Genomic DNA, 16,402 nt, shown 5'->3' with positions numbered 1-16,402 from the left:
TTTTTTTTTTTTTACGCTCCCTCAACCATAATTTGTTACATAATTTTTTTTCTTAACTTATAAAACAATCAAATATGATTAGAATAAGAAAAAAAATCATACACAAATAGAATTATAATTGATGAAATATAAATTAATACATACGATTTCTATTCTATTATAAGTTTCTATTTATTTCATTTACTTTGATGCTAAGAATTTAATGTTGGGTAGGATTGGTGAAAGCTTTATTTAACTTTAATTTCTCCACCGCCTATCATTATCATCAACAACCATCGTTAGGCTGTGGTGGTCCCATTCGCTTTCTAATAGTCAGGCATCTTTAACCTTTTTTTTTTTTTTTTTTTGAATGACTTTTTCTAACTAATTTTAAAAAAAAAATTAATATATTATTAAAAAAATTTTTTATTTGGTAAAAAGTGTGGAACAAATTAGATTTTAATATCTAAGCAAAAAATAAAAAAATAAAAAAATTGCATAATAAAAGCTAGATTGCTAAACAGACAGTTACCGAATTTGTTTTATTAGCACAATAAACCATAAATTAAAACACATTCTTAATTTCTTATTAGTCATTTACTATTCCGACTTAACTTTCCCAAAAATTTTCCTCAAAAAAAAAAAAAAAATTTCCCAAAAATGAACAGAAAGTTTCACTGCTTTTATAATGTCTTGTTCAGTTGTTCTTTTCACAATAACAGAACCTGTCATTCAGTATTTTTCTTGAATCGTCCAACTTTCATTTAAATAAAAAAAACCAACACAACAAACACACACATACACATCATAAAACACAGTCCAATTTACGTAAAACACTATCTTGATATTTCTCAACCCCTATATACTCGGAAACTATATATTGAGATAGAGACTGAGATCTCTTTATGTGGCATAATATAAAGCACAGAAACAGCATATATATTATCATATCAAACGAGATATATATGTTTGTTCTTTCTTTCTAGTCGTTTCAGAATCTGAGAAATCAGTGAAGTTGATGAAGATGATGGAGACGAGTTTGAATGTAACAGTTGCAGTTGTGGTGGCTCTGCTAATGCTAACATGTCATGGGCAAGAGCAGCGGCTTCTCGTGCCCATGACTCTGGTTCGGAACGCCTCTGCTCTCCATGCCTGTAAGAAAACAGATTAATCTCAAGCTTTACATTCTGTTTTTGTGTTTTTCTTTATATTTGGTTTGATGGGTATCATAGTTTTTCTTTTCTTGTTTGGGAAAATTTGTAGTTTGCTTGGATGGGAGTTTGCCAGCGTATCATATTCACAGGGGATTTGGAGCTGGGAAAAACAACTGGCTTTTACAATTCGAGGTAATTTTTGCTTCTTATTTTGTTGCAACAGTACAATAAGTCCAAGTACACGCATATTTTAGCAAAAGTGATTTTCCTAATATGTGCCCTACGGGCGTACAGTAATTTTCATTTTTGAAAAAAAAATATTTTAAAAATTAAAAAAATATTAACAATTTTTTAAATTTTTGAGAAAATATTTTAAAAAATTGATGGTTTAATGATAGTTATAAAGTAATGCTTTTAGATAAAAGCATTTTTTTTTTTTTTTTGGTTGTTGCTAATATCAAGCGTTTAGATAAAAACATTGAAAACTTATCAATTTAATTATTGTGAAAAAATTGGTGGGTTCTGAAACTTTTCTGTGATAGTAATAGGAGTAGTTAGTAACAAAACAAATTAGGTGTGGTGTTGTTGACAAATCAAGAACGGCCATTTCAGTAATGATAGTACTCACGAGTTCAGTGATCGGTTTTGGTGGAGTTTGGTGAAGAATATTGCTTTGACAACTAGCTAGTTTTAGAGAGATGTTCGTTGGTTTTTTCTTTTGGGATGATTGATTGGATTGGATTTGGCTGGTAGTGAAGGAGTTTGTGTTGCACTGTACAATGTGGTACCTAGTGTTCTGTGCATGTCTCTGTGCAAGTCATTGAGTCACTGTTTATATGTTAATTATTAATTACTGTGGGCACCAAATGGCTTGGCCGATATTATGTTAGCTTCTGCGATAGGCCATGCATTATTCGCTTTCGTTTTTTTATGGATGAAGTCAACCCATTAGGTTTGTGTGATTGATACTTGACATGATTTAGTAAATAGATTTTAGTAAATGTTCTCCTAATCGATTTAGATCCAAACTTTTCTCTCCTTTTTTTTTTATTTTTTTTATTTTTATTGTTGAAAAAGTTTATCCCTATATTGATTTGAAGATATTTTGAAAAGAACATTGATATATATTGTTAGTTATTTGATTTTTTAATGAGTTATATAACTTTGTTAAATAGAGGAAAACTTTGTAGTTCTATGATTAATATGCGATAATGTTTTAATTAAAATATAATTTTATAATAATATGTTAATGATTAAGATTATATATGTGTGATGCATACTTAGAAAAGAGTGTATACTAGATTGACTCTTATTTGTTTATTTGCAGTTTTTTAAAAAGCTATTTATTTATTTATTTTTTTAATGTAGAAGTAAATTAGCTTTTAACAAATAAGTCTAATTTAAGCGCATAATACATTGAATAACAATGTTCCGAGTTTGAATATAATCAAAACAATAAATTTGAATTAGTCTTACTTAGAAAAAAAAAAGTTTGGATTTGTCTTTCACAGGAAATTTATTTGCTTATTTGCTAAAAAAAAAATAAAAATATTGTTATATATATATATATATTTAAACATGAGACTTTACAAAAAAAGATGTATATGAAGTTATCAACAAATAAACTAAAAGCCAATTCGAACTCATCACCTTGAAGTGTACAGATAATATTTTAGGTAGTCTGTTTATGATTGTTTGGATTCAAATTTAGATAGCTTTTTCTCTGATTACAAAGAAAAAAAGAAGAAGAAAAGGTTGGCTGTTGATAAAAATGTATTTCACATGACGTGATTAAGTGATCGGTAGATTTGACGTGGTATGATTGGTATATAAATAAATTAATAATGGAGATAAGTGAATAGAATAGAAGTACCAATTTGTCTTCTTTTTTTTTTTTTTTGGAGAATCCTGCTTCTTAATCATTAATCAACGGAGGCCAAATCAGCCTGAACAACACACAATTTCTCGTGACCACACAATGATATACAGCTATATGAATGTGATCCTATCAAACATACCAATTTAATTTTGTCATATTTGTTGGTGTATAATAAGTCTTCTTTCCAAATAAGCATGCATAAATCATAATTGCATATAACGGACCATATTGATTTTTTTTTTTTTTTTTGATAATCAATGGACCATATTGATTGCTGAGAGGAAAAAAAGCTAAGTTGCATATAGCTCCCACATACAAGTTGTTGTAGACTTGTAGTAAAAGTCCTCTCTGCACAAAGGGATTGTTATGATGTGATTTATAATGGGCCTCAGAAATCACTCATTTCCTTATCACGCAAAGGTAGACCCACCCCACGGTCCCAAAGCCGAATTAATTTCTCAAGAGAGAATTATTAGCAATTAGACTATACATTCAAGAAACTATGAACCCAATAAATAAAAAGCGAATAGTATTTACAATATAACCTCTTAAAATGATAAGTTGCGATTGAAATAAAGTTGATTTTATAATGTATATTTTGTTTCATTTGAATTCTGAATTAAAATGTTGCATACTTCAGTGAAATAATAATGGGGTAGTTAAATATTTTTTCTCATTTAATGTACCAAATGTATTTTAAATCTCTTTTTATATTACAGGGTGGTGGCTGGTGCAACAGCTTACAATCATGCTTGGAGAGAGCCAAAACGCGCAGAGGATCAACAAGTCTCATGAGTAAATATGAAGTCTTTTCTGGAATTCTAAGCAACAATGCTTCTCTAAATCCAGGCATGTATAAATAGTTCTCTAACTGCCTAAGTAGTTTTATGAAGTCAAAATTAAAAATCATATTGTGCTAACTGCTAAGGTGCTAAGTAGTTAATCTTCCCATCTTATGTTTTAATTGGAATTTCTTATGAAATTATCTTATAATTAAATTACCCATCACAAATAATCTTATGAACCACCAAATCCAATAATTACAGCTAACTTTAGCACCCCCAAAAGCAATAGCGATAGAAAATAGCTGTTTTGCTTGTGTTTATAAAATCTAATAAAAAAGTTGAGATTGAAAGCAAAAAACTGTATTCTTTTAATAATTAAAAAAATTTTGGTTTGATGTATTAAAAAATTATATTAAAAATTTGAATTAAAGTTATTAACAATGCAAATGGTCTATTATAATAAATAGTTTAGGATTCAGGGGAAATTTAAAAAAAAAAAAAAAAAGAAAAAAAAAAAAGAAAGAAAAGAGTTTGACACTTTAGAAGATACTGTTAAAACAAAAGACATGTATAAAAGGCGAATTATAAAATTATTATAAACACCAATTTCTATTTGGAATTTTCAATTTTGGACTGGTGCCTATTATCTATAATGAATTTCATTGACATGGGCCATGTTCTTTCACATTCTCCATTGTCTCTTTCACGTGAATAATTGGCATTATTGCTGAGAAAGTAAAAGCTGGCAATGGCAATGGCAGCTATTTGCTTTTGCCCAGTTCTCTTTTCATCCGACAATCTGACCTTTCAGTTTGTTTGTTGTCTGTGGGAGTGGGCCTCCTTTATAAGACGACAATTGCACCCCTTGTCCTTGTGTCTCGCACGCATTATTATTTATTGTACTTGGTCCAGTCCCGTTAACATGTGTATACAGATCACACAAAATTTTCAATAAACTTTATCGCTTTTTTTTTCCCCTTTGATGTTCTTTAAGTTTGTGATAGGCAATCCTCTGTGAAGAATGGTGTGAAAATTTCTATAAATTTTTTGATTCCTGTTACTTAACCGAGTCTAGTTAAAGGGTCTTCACCGGTTGGATACATAGAATTTGGGCATGCTTGCTCATGTTTTGGACCAAGGAAGGGCTGTTATGGTCAGAGGATGTCTACATTGAAAGGCCTATGGGCTATGGCACATCGACAAAGGGTGATGTCGTAGTGAAGCACGTGCAATGGAGGAATGCTGAAAAACGGCTACGAGCACCTAAGAGCAGCTACATCAGTGACCAAGAAGGGGCTACTTTGGCTTGAGGATGGTTGCTTCAAGGGTTCAAGGAACATTGGCAAAGGATGGCATTTATGACGAAGCATGTGCATGAGTTGACTTATTTTTGCATAGGCTGTTGATCCCAAAAAGGTTAAGGGTCGTATATGTGTTTAAACACATGTTTTCAGTTTTTAAATAACATTACATGTATTTTCACATATTTTTTTATTCACACGTATTTTTAAAAAATACAAATAATGTTATTAAACAGCCCCTAAGAGATGGGTTAATTTGTGTGATTTGGGTGTCTCCTATGGAAAAATGAATCACAAAATCAGAATCTACCCGAAAAACATAGTGTGATACACTTTATCGGATAAAGTCAACTCTAGTCAACAGGCTGATTTGATATAGTCAGTGGTTTGGTCTAGTTCAGATAGTGAATCAAATTCGGCTTGGATTAGCACTAAAACTAAGGACCTAATTTGAGATTTAAACTAGGTTGGTTGGGTCAACCAAACCTGAATGAGTAGTGGCGTGGTAGTAGGATGATGTGGCAAGTTCGCTAATGTGTAATACTGTTGTGGCCTTAGTGTTGACATGGCACATTTAGGTGTTGACACGTAGCGGTAGATTGAGGCACACGGGGGAACTTGTTGACTCATGGAGTGATATGCTATGATGCATGAGTGTGTTTCTGGATTCGAGTATAGGGGTGGGTGTAGGACTTGGCAATATTTTAAAAAGTAAGGTGCGGCGATTAAAAAATTATTAAAAATATTTTTATTTATATTTTCTATATATTATTAAGCATACTTTTTCATATAATTGTAAATATATATTAATTTAAGAGTAATAGTAGATAATAACTAAAACATGATATTCATAAATTAGAATACAACCCACAATTTTATTTATTTATTTTTTTTTAACATGTATTTCGGCCAATTTCTGCTGATTTCTCCAGTGATTTTCGACTAGTTTCGGCCAAAATCGAAGCTGAATTGGCCAAAATTAGCGCATATAAGCTCGAATAGAAAAAAAACAAAAGGCCGAATCAGTGCGTCGGAGGAGCACCACCGTATTGCTGCGAGTCCGGTGAGGGTGCGGTGGCCCTAGAGCTGTACCCATGTTTTCTAGGTGATATGGCAGCGTGTGAGATCACCATTAGAAGTTCTGGCAGCATGTCAAGCACGTGGGACCTTTAATGAGGCTTATTCTTCCCATAGTTGAGTAGAAGAGTTTTGAGGACATTTGTGCAATATGAGATTGGTCTAACAAAGATATTGACATGACTCTAATACCATGCTAGAATCTAAGAGAGAGAGCAGAAAGATTACGTAGTTCAGTCTAATGTCCTACGTCTACGAGGAAAGCACTAAATAGTTACATATTAACGATGCTAAATTATATGTATTACAATTAACTCAATGTGAGAAATTTATAAGAGACTAAACTCTAGACTAATAATACACTAAACCATGGTTATTAGACCTATAGTTCAAGTAGAATGCTTTCCTTTGGATTGAGCTTTTGGTTGCTCTTAAATCTTTAACCATATTCACGTCCATACTTCTTAGATTTTCAGCATATACCTTTTTTTTTTTTCAAAGCAAAAGAATGTATTAGAGAAGTATATCTAGCATGCGTTTTGGTGTTTTAGGATATAAGTTGGGGCAACCTTAATTCTCATATGATTTTATGAACCCTCCCTTGTTACATGAAACATTGACAAAAAAAGAAAAGAAAGAAATAAACGTGTGAACATCACAAAAGATAATGCAGAGAATTGGTGCGAAGAATTTGTATGTAGTCATGTAATGTGTAGAGTGTAGACCCTATTTCCATTCATGGCAATTTCATGCATGGTAGAACCAGTAGATCTAGTTCAAAGAGTTAGTCTAACAACATCATGGTGCTTGGGTTATGACTTAATAGTTTCTATTCTAATTCATGTCCTGTTGTTGGAGTTTTTTTTCCTTGCGCTGAATAGCTTTGGAGAAATTGTGTCACAGGTTTTTGTAGTCCAAATAAATTGAAATAAGCTAACTTTATAAAATATAAAAGCATTACATTACACATGTCGGGGACATATTGTCATCTTCCAATTAAGTATGAACTACTGTTGAAGCCTAACGCTCCAAACATGTTTGGAGCCAAACATTTTTCACTTTTCATCCATGTCTAGAATTTCTAGATTTATATTTCTCTTTTGGACAATTGGCCTTTCTCTTATTAGGGTAAAGTAGGACAATTTGCCTCATTTGTATTTACATAATATAGGGAAATAACCATTGTGCTAAATGTTGAGCAGATTTTTACAATTGGAACCGTGTGAAGCTTAGATATTGTGATGGAGCCTCATTTACTGGAGATGCCAAATTCCAAAATGAGGTAATTCTATAAGCAAACATTTCCCTTTTAATTACCAGTTTGTTATAATCTGCTGCTCTTGTTTACTGGCATGCTTTATAGTTTGCAAAATAAAAAATTGGTCTCCAACCAAACTTTTGGCTAAATTTTATCCAATGCCTTCAGTACTTGGGATCTTTTTGACTTAGTTTGATTTACCCATAACTTTACTAGAGTTTAGCAGTGCTTACAAGAGATTGTTAGTATCATTTCAGTACAACTTGAAATAGAAAACTATTTATACAATTATCACAAAAGAAAATCAACTCTTTTATGTTGGAGTTTTTTGAACTCAGCCTTCTGATCATGTATGTACACCATATTAATTTCAACTGGGCACAGACTAAGTTTCATTTGGAATCAGACAATCAGTATAACTGTCTTAGCGATTATTTATTGCATTTCAAAAAAGCATAGTCAGTTTTTTAAACCTTTTTCTTTCAATTTCTTGCATAGGTAACATCTTGTTCCCTGGGCAAATTCTAGCTCACTGGATATGTATTGTATGTTAATGTGACCGTTAGAAGAATGGTTAAATGATTAAAATGCATCATTTTCTAATAGCTTAACCTTTGGAGTAATTGTTAATTTATGAGTGACCAATTTATCAAATGCAGTAAAGTTTTATAGCAATTCAAATTGTATATCTATATGTATTATTACTCTTTCAGTACCCTGGAGTGGCATATTTGTGGGTTGTGGCTTAATGGTTTGAATTGTTCTCAAGTATGCCTGTTGGTTTTGTTGTTTATGAATCTCAAAATGCCTTTTCTATGATGGCCAAAAGGTTCAAAGAAATGTTAACCATAAAAAGAGAGAGAGTTATAAACGAATAGGTAAACAATGTTGGCAGCCATTTTAGAGGCAGAGTTGAAATAAAACCTAAATTTTTTTTTTGTTTTACTGTAAAAGCTCATGGATTGTACTGAATTTAGTGATTAATTTAACTCATTTTGTGTGTGTTTGCATAAAAAAAAATGACAGACGTCATTGATTTATTTCAGAGGGCAAAAGATTTGGGAAGCAATCATTCTTGACCTTCTACCAAAAGGTTTGGGGAATGCGCGTAAGGTAATAAAACCCAATCCTAGGTGAATTTATTGATCTTTCCTCTTTAATTTACATGTCTAGATATTGGAAAGTTGCATAAATTGATGAATTTATATCTGTGAGCTTCTTATGTGTACATGAGTGCCAATAAGGTTTATGTACACTCTATGACGCCATGATCAATGGGTTACCTGACAAAATATTTTATCAAGATTGGTGTGAACTTGAATAATAGTTTAAATGATTAGCTTCATCTTGTTCTTCTTTTTTATTTTGTTTTAAAGGCTTTGCTTTCTGGATGCTCTGCTGGGGGTTTAGCATCCTTTTTACATTGTGATAACTTCACCAACTACTTACCAAAGAATGCCAGTGTGAAGTGCCTAGGTGATGCTGGATTCTTTCTTGACGAGTAAGTTTCCCTCTTGTTAAATACTTAAATCAATATGAAACTGAAATTTTGCACCTCTTCTATCTTTTCCAATCCAAATGTCACATTTTTTGCTTTTCCTTTTCCACAGAAAAGATATTAGTTTGAAGCGCACTATGAGGACCTTCTATACAAATCTTGTTTCACTACAGGTACGACATTCTTTCCATGACTTATGCTATGAAGCACTTGCTGCATGTTTTATAAACCTTCAGTGACACTTTTTTATTTTCAAGAAAATTTGCTTCAACTGTAGAGGGTCTGGATATTGCACATATGAAGTATCATGTTTAACATAGCTTTCTAAATGGTTCTTTGTGCCATCATTGAGATAATGAATTCTTTTCCTCAATACTTTTGTTTTGGGCCAGGGGAGGGGTGAAGGAATTTATTCTTATGAAAAATATGTGCATCATATGCAGTAGATAAAGAAAGTAATGAATTTATTATAATGCAAAAATCCAAAGGTTCAAATAAAGGTAACTACATGAAAGTAAGAACAAGAAATATCCTAAATTAATATAATTAGATCTTGGACTGTGTATGTTGCAGAATAAGGAAACTACTGTGGTTCCTTATATGACAACAATAATAAAAAGTACAAGTTTCCATTTGACTGTGAATTGTGAATATATTTAACAGGGGGTAGAGCAGAATCTGGATACAAACTGCACCAGTTCCCTTAACACGCCTCAATTGGTATGGTCCTTGCAGAGGTCCTCAATTTTTAGCCTCTCATTTCCTTATTTTATTCTGTAAATGATATGGTTCTGATATTTATCTTGTTGTTGTGCAGTGCTTCTTCCCGCAGTATGCATTGAAATTCATCACTACACCATTTTTTATCTTGAACTCAGCATATGATACATTCCAAGTAATAACATTTATCTGCCTTACATGGTTTTAGATCACATAGCATCCATTTTGAACTTCTGGTTGATTTATATCTTACACCGAGTAAAAATATTGATGTTAACAGTTTCATAATATATTGGTGCCAAATTCTGCTGATCCGCATGGACACTGGAATCGTTGCAAGCAGGATCCGGCAGCATGTGATGCAAGCCAGATAGAAACATTGCAAGGTTATTATTTAATTCTTTCTTTGAATGAATATAAAACAGACTTCATTAAGCGGCATAAAAAATTTCAGGCACTAGAAAGAAAAGAATTATTAAATTCACAAGTTATCATGACCAGCTGAGTTTTTTTTTTTTTTTTTTTTTTTTTGGATAAAAAGCTGAGTTGTTGAATTCAATTTTAATTTTTTTTTTAATCTGGTCACCCTCTCCCCCTTTTTTGTTTAGGTTTCAGGCGTGACATGCTTTTAGCATTGCGAGGGTTCCTCAAAGATTCAATAAGTGGGGGGATGTTCATAAATTCATGCTTTGCTCATTGCCAAAGTGAGTCACAAGACACATGGTTTGGAGTTGACTCCCCTAGAATTCACAACAAGGTACTTCTAAGTTACACTCTACCTGCTGGACATGATATGAATCACTGTATAGTGTATACCAAATTACCAATACTACATGAGTTACCTTAATTTCATGACACTTGCTTCTGTTACATTATCTATTTGATCTTGAATAAGCTCGAAAAAAAATTTGTAAACCTTTCTGTGTTCTGATTTCTTACTAAGCATGTGCATAGGCAAATAGAATTTGTTTTCCATTCAATATTCATAAATACTTAAATCAGATAGGTCCACAACCCAAATAATCAAACGCACACATGACTGTATACAAATCCAACCATATGAGCAGAGACTGCTAAAATCTTACACTGATGTGTGATACAATTTGCAAGTTCAAACCTGTTTTAAAGTAAGATCTAATCCAATCAACAGGCAAATTTATTTCTCTTTCTATTTGTTACTGTTATTAACTTATTACAGACTTGGATACCTCAGTCTGATTTGGATTCAATGAGTGGCAAAGTTTAGTTGTAAAATCGGGATATCTGTTACTTTGTTCACAGTCATTGCATTACCAGCCAAATTACAGGTTGTGTTCAATGGAAATGACCAACAATACATGAGTGCATGCATAATTTGTATAATTGCAAAAGTTTATCAGCTTAGAGAATCTTAGCTATTTGCATTGTAATTAAAGTCTAGAATTATCTTTGCCAGACCATTGCAGAAGCAGTAGGTGATTGGTACTTCAGCAGAAGGGTTTCCAAAGAGATCGACTGTGCATATCCATGTGACAGTACCTGCCACAACCTTATACCATCAACTCAGGTGAAATCTGTATAAGTTCAGGTATCTTTCATAGCTTTATTGGAGCACAAGGTTCTCTTCTTTCCATTAATCTGACCCAAACAGAAATAGTGCAGGTCCCGGCTAAGAATCAAAGTTTGTTGAAAGGACAAAGTGCTTCTCTCAAGCTTCTTCAAATTCTTGGTTATTTGGTAGCTTTTTAAGGAAGAAGGGGATAGTGAAAGTAATTCTTTATACACAATGATGGTTATGACATTTATTTCCACAATGAAAATAAGGGAACAAGCAAAAAAAGGGAAATATTTTACATGTTCTACATTTTTTAATTCACTTAGTCAATTAAAGCTTCATTGATTTTAATTCTTTTCCGGACACACAGAAACTAAGAGGCCTATTTGGTTTGTTGGCAAAGACAAAGAAACAGAATACAATATTGAATTTCCACAACTGACTACAGATTATTCTTTGAATGTCATTGTCTTTGTATCCCATAGGCATTTGAAATGTAATGTACATCATTGAGAAATAATTGTTTTGAGTTACATCAGCAGAATTGCTGCATTCTATGGGTGTTTGATATCAACTTGTCTCTGAAAAGAATGGGGAAAGAAAGTAAAACATCCTAGCCAAAAGAAGAAATAATCACACGTTAAGAAAGATAATAGCTCCTAAATATGGAAAACGAAAATTCCTAGAAAGTGCACTTGAATAAATTATTTTCATTAGGTCCAAATTTATAACTTAATTATATTAAAAAAAAAAAGTCCAAATTTATAACTAGACCATTTCTGAAGAGTTCAAACAGTTATACCAAACACAATAATTGTAGGTAAGTTGTAGAAGTCTTCAATGGATATTTCAATTGATACATGTTTGGTTGGACAGAAGATGGAAGGAAAGGAAAGAAGGGGAGGAAAAAAAAGTTAAGGAGAAGAACAAATCCTTTGTTTGGTGGGAGAGAATTGAGAGATTGGAATGGATCTCCATTAGGCCACCATTTTTTTTCCCTTCCAAATTGGAAGGAAACGATAAATAAAAGAGTTATACATGGGGTTCATGCTTTGCTCATCGCCAAAGAGAGTTATACTTTAATGATTTTATTTTTTGAAATCCACATAATATAATAAAATCCCAATTTTGTTTTTAAATGCCTAAGCCCATATTTTTATCAAGTAACAAGCATAATAGTAACAAATTAATTTCCCTTCTTTCCATTTGTTGGGGACGTTTTTTCGACGAAGGCCAAAATTGCAAGATTAGCCCATATCTCTCTTTGGGTTCTTTAGAAGTGCTTATTTATAGAGAATCATGTCCAAAATTCCAATATTTAGTAAATAAAGGCTAATGGTGCTTTAACAAGAGAGAAATGAAAATGCCAATAACAAAAATGATAAAAATTCATGAAACACAATAGGTTTGAAAGTTAGACCCACAGTTAGTAAGAAGAGGAAATTGAGAGAGGTTGTGAGAAAGAGAGGGAATGTTTCCATGTACCTATATTTCTACCCCTAAACTTCAGATTTGCGAGGATGTTAACCGGCTAAATGAGCTTTTATTTTAAAGTTTCAACTTTGTGGTGGGGGGGGGGAAACGTAGTTGATTGGTTTTTAAGTTGAAGAGAGAGTTTTATATAGAATTTAGGGTGTTATTAATGACTGGGTTTTTGGTAGTAGAAGAGGCTTTTATCCCTCATGACACTAATTTGGTGTCTTGGCTTGGGTTGCTTTTGTTTATGGAAAAGTTTGACATACTTTTAACATGATTTGGGAATTGCTTGACTAAACCCTCATTGGCTCCCCCTTTTCAGTTATTTCAAACCATTCGAAGGCTCACTTGAATGAGAGTTAACAGCTAAAGTTGGCTAATGAGAGCCAACCATTTTTAAAGGAAAAAGGGGTTTCGGTAGAAACTTTAGGCCATAGTTAGCCAGAGCATAAAAGTTATTTTGGGTAGAAATTTCGGGTATAAGGCCTCCTTCGTGAGCTTGAGGTGCTACCAGTATTCCCTTACTCACTTTGTAGCATGCATGTGTTGGGTTCATGCAAAAGATCCGAAAGGAACCGACCCATACCCTCCAAACCACACTTTTTCAATTTCCTCAATAAGTTGCATGGGGTTGGGCCATGCTTAAACGAATAAAATAAAATATAATACATGAATTGAGCCCACAAAGAAGTTGAGCTTGGTTGAATCGGGCTTGTATGAAATGAGTTGCGAAAATGGGTATCAACACCATTCAAATCCAAAATAAGGTTACTTTTTATTCCATTCATTTCCTTTCAAACGTCAAAATAAAAGAAATAAAAATATTACTATGAGTCTTGTAACTCAAAATAATTCCTTCAATTGAATCAAAAAAAAAAAATTAATATTTAATTCCTTCAATTGTTGTATTGATTTCATTCCACCCTCTCTCTTTCAAACTCTCAAACATAGTCTAAGGGCATGCTAAAGGCCTCACTCCAAGTTTGAACTCTGAGCCCAAGTTGCACCCTTAGATTATGTTTGTTTGTTTTTATTAATTTTTTTTCCTTGTTAATATTTTTTAGGGTAAAATGTAAAAACATCCCCTAAACTATGAGTTAAAATCAAATTGAACAATGTAAAAGACAAAGGAAATCATGTTGCTCATAGACTTACTAGAAGAGCTAAGCTTCCTGATTCTCTTCTTGTTTGGATGGAGTATATCTCTCCAGACCACTAGGATGTGTTCAACAATAATTTAGTTTTTGTTTGAATAATATTCATCCCCTTCGGGTCTCTTTCTAAAAAGAAAATAAAGAAACTAGAAGTCCTTATACTTGGAGAAAAAAATTGAGGAAGAAAAAAGAAAAAGAAAGTCTTGATTCGGTGATTTGATTATTTTCTTCTTCTTCCTTTTTTTTTTTTTTTTTGAGATATTTTATTTGAAGTGGCTCTTTTGAGATATTTGTGGTGTACAGTACATCTTTTCACAATTGAATGATGATTTTCCCAGCACGAGGAATTCAATGTTACCCACCAAATGAAAGAATAAATTCTCAGAATCTTACTTATGTTGCCTAATAAAGAGTGAAAACTGTTAACAGATATTCTCTGTCCACGTGATTCCTTTAACTCGGAGGAATCTCTAACCCAATGATTTCACGAGAAGCACAGTAATACTATTACCAAACAACATCATCATCGTCGTCATCATGTATAAACCATGCATTTGCTTAATCAAAAAAGTCTAGTTGGCACAGTATTTGCCGCAAATAACGGCTAATGTGGTAAGTCCTGATTGTTGAAGTTATAAAGTTTTATAGACTCACTATTATAGTTTTTTTTAGTCATTCATAACCCATCACTTAAATAAATTATGGTAAAAATTATGCAATATAGCGTGACATTAACCTTTTATTACTTAAATAATTGAATAATATTAGAAATATAAATTTTTTATAAAAAAATTTACAAACGTTAACGTAATAAGTGATTTGTTAATAAAAAATAAATTAATAAAAAATTAATCACATGTAAAATTATTATAAATTAGTTTATGAATGTATTACTACAATGATTTGAAGATTTTATTTTGTCCAACTCATGAAGACTCGACTGGGACCCACACCAGGACAGTGCCACTTTGGGATACAAATGTCATAATGTTACCATACAAGGACAAAGTCAGTAATTTCACACAAAACGAGAGCACGCCACCCATACCATATCCAACCAAACCCAAACTCTCTCTAACTCACCACCACCTGTCCCTTAAAACCACTCCTCCACACCACTCACAACCACGCCACTCCGCCACTGCCGCTCCAAAATTACCAAAACACCCCTTCTCACTTAAAAAAAAAAAAAATGCAAAACCCATTATTAATTAAACTTCCCAAACTGACCCCACCACCACCATTTCTCATCATTGGTATTAATAACACAAGAGGACCCAACATTAGCTTTATTAGCACGAAACCAAGACCGAGAAGAACAAGAAGAGAGTGTAGTAGAAGAACAAGAACAAGAACGAGTAGTATCGTTAGGGCAATGCCTGGTTCTTCATTCGGCGAATCTAGCGGAGACGATAATGGTCGATTGAGTAACTTCAAGCTGAACGAGTCTACCTTCTTGGCTTCCCTCATGCCCAAGAAAGAGATTGCCGCCGATCGCTTCATCGAATCTCACCCTCACTTCGATGGCCGCGGCGTCCTCATCGCCATCTTCGGTAATTTCATTTCCATCACATTTCTCCTTTTTCTGTTTGGTAGACAAGAAAGGAAAAGGAAAAGGAAAAGGAAAAATTTTCATTATCAGAAGAGAAGGATCGAGTCAGTGAATTTATATTTAATATCTAGGTTTAATTCAAGCTCAAGTCGTTGAATTTATTTGTAATATATGCATTGTCTGTTTTCAGATTCTGGGATAGACCCAGCTGCAGCTGGATTGCAAGTTACATCGGACGGGAAGCCGAAAATACTAGATGTTCTTGATTGGTATTTATAAAGCTACTTGAGCAAACTAGTGTTATGTTTGAATTGTTTCTGGATAGAGTTTAACCTGAGTTTTTTTTTTTTTTTTTTTTTTTTTTGGGTTTTCAGTACCGGGAGTGGAGATGTGGATACCTCAAAGGTGGTGAAGGCTGATGCAGATGGTTGCATTTGTGGAGCTTCAGGTTAATGTTGTGATATATTAACTTATTAAGTGATAATAATCTGTTGTTATTAAGAACAAACCTGTGCCCGAGACTTTAAATTCTCGTTTTAGTGAATTTTCGGGGTTGTGTAATTATTGTGAATATTTCCTGAATATAGCAATTTAAGGGGACATTAAGTAAGAATTTTGTGTAATGATTGTCAAACTTTAGAACTTAGTGGGATCATTGAAATGTGTAGTTCAGAATTATGGGAGAATTGTTGAGGGGAAATGTAGTGTTTCCAATCATATGGTTATAATGATTAATTTTAGTTTTGGTGTGCAAATTTGCTGTGCATTCCTAATTAAATAGAGGGTCCAGCCCAAGGAGAATGCACGATTATTGTAGATGCAAGATATGTAGTGTGTTTCTTGTTATACATGGCAGAAATATAAGTTTTGATTGTCACTTATCAGAAACTTCTGGCCCTTTAGAGGCTTCCGTCAAATTCTGTAACTGAATCCTACTCTATGCATGGGGAGTATTTCCTGTGGTAAACAGCAAAAGCGATAAATTATACATTTGTTATATTCCATCTTTAGCTGCAAAATAATGTTGACTTTTTT

The 16,402-nt window shown here is 32.8% G+C and overlaps 2 protein-coding genes across 4 annotated transcripts; both read left to right on the top strand.

Annotated features, from left to right (window-relative positions):
- Positions 1 to 686: 686 nt before the first annotated feature.
- Positions 687 to 11,718, top strand: LOC115973710 (pectin acetylesterase 9-like). 3 transcript variants are annotated; one of them, XM_031093972.1, is made up of 13 exons: positions 687 to 1,133; positions 1,243 to 1,325; positions 3,732 to 3,861; positions 7,378 to 7,457; positions 8,460 to 8,546; positions 8,810 to 8,934; positions 9,044 to 9,104; positions 9,595 to 9,651; positions 9,749 to 9,826; positions 9,932 to 10,037; positions 10,260 to 10,408; positions 11,087 to 11,197; positions 11,293 to 11,718. In XM_031093972.1, exons 1-13 carry the CDS (start codon positions 998 to 1,000, stop codon positions 11,377 to 11,379), a joined length of 1,290 nt encoding a protein of 429 aa, XP_030949832.1. In that variant the 5' UTR covers positions 687 to 997; the 3' UTR covers positions 11,380 to 11,718. The 3 variants fall into 3 exon arrangements, with proteins under 3 accessions (XP_030949832.1, XP_030949834.1, XP_030949833.1); XM_031093974.1 differs by having other exon boundaries at positions 11,087 to 11,218; positions 11,288 to 11,381; XM_031093973.1 differs by having other exon boundaries at positions 11,087 to 11,218; positions 11,293 to 11,379.
- Positions 11,719 to 14,945: 3,227 nt separating this feature from the next.
- On the top strand, positions 14,946 to 16,107 carry LOC115973709 (tripeptidyl-peptidase 2-like). Its single transcript, XM_031093971.1, has 3 exons — positions 14,946 to 15,368; positions 15,558 to 15,636; positions 15,742 to 16,107. The coding sequence occupies exons 1-3, from the start codon at positions 15,008 to 15,010 to the stop codon at positions 15,818 to 15,820; spliced, it is 519 nt and encodes a 172-aa protein (XP_030949831.1). The 5' UTR covers positions 14,946 to 15,007; the 3' UTR covers positions 15,821 to 16,107.
- Positions 16,108 to 16,402: the final 295 nt, after the last annotated feature.

Source organism: Quercus lobata, unplaced genomic scaffold, assembly GCF_001633185.2.
Source record: "Quercus lobata isolate SW786 unplaced genomic scaffold, ValleyOak3.0 Primary Assembly Scq3eQI_1997, whole genome shotgun sequence".
In the NCBI taxonomy this organism is placed as follows: domain Eukaryota; kingdom Viridiplantae; phylum Streptophyta; class Magnoliopsida; order Fagales; family Fagaceae; genus Quercus; species Quercus lobata.
This window is presented reverse-complemented; position numbering and strand designations above follow the sequence as displayed.

Bases quoted from the DNA above. Each gene is read 5' to 3' on its own strand.
- LOC115973709 (XM_031093971.1), top strand. From the start codon at position 15,008: ATGCAAAACCCATTATTAATTAAACTTCCCAAACTGACCCCACCACCA. The intron at 15,369-15,557 runs GTAATTTCATTT...GTCTGTTTTCAG, and splicing joins CGTCCTCATCGCCATCTTCG to ATTCTGGGATAGACCCAGCT. The intron at 15,637-15,741 runs GTATTTATAAAG...TTGGGTTTTCAG, and splicing joins ATACTAGATGTTCTTGATTG to TACCGGGAGTGGAGATGTGG.
- LOC115973710 (XM_031093972.1), top strand. From the start codon at position 998: ATGAAGATGATGGAGACGAGTTTGAATGTAACAGTTGCAGTTGTGGTG. The intron at 1,134-1,242 runs GTAAGAAAACAG...GAAAATTTGTAG, and splicing joins CGCCTCTGCTCTCCATGCCT to TTTGCTTGGATGGGAGTTTG. The intron at 9,827-9,931 runs GTAATAACATTT...TGATGTTAACAG, and splicing joins CAGCATATGATACATTCCAA to TTTCATAATATATTGGTGCC.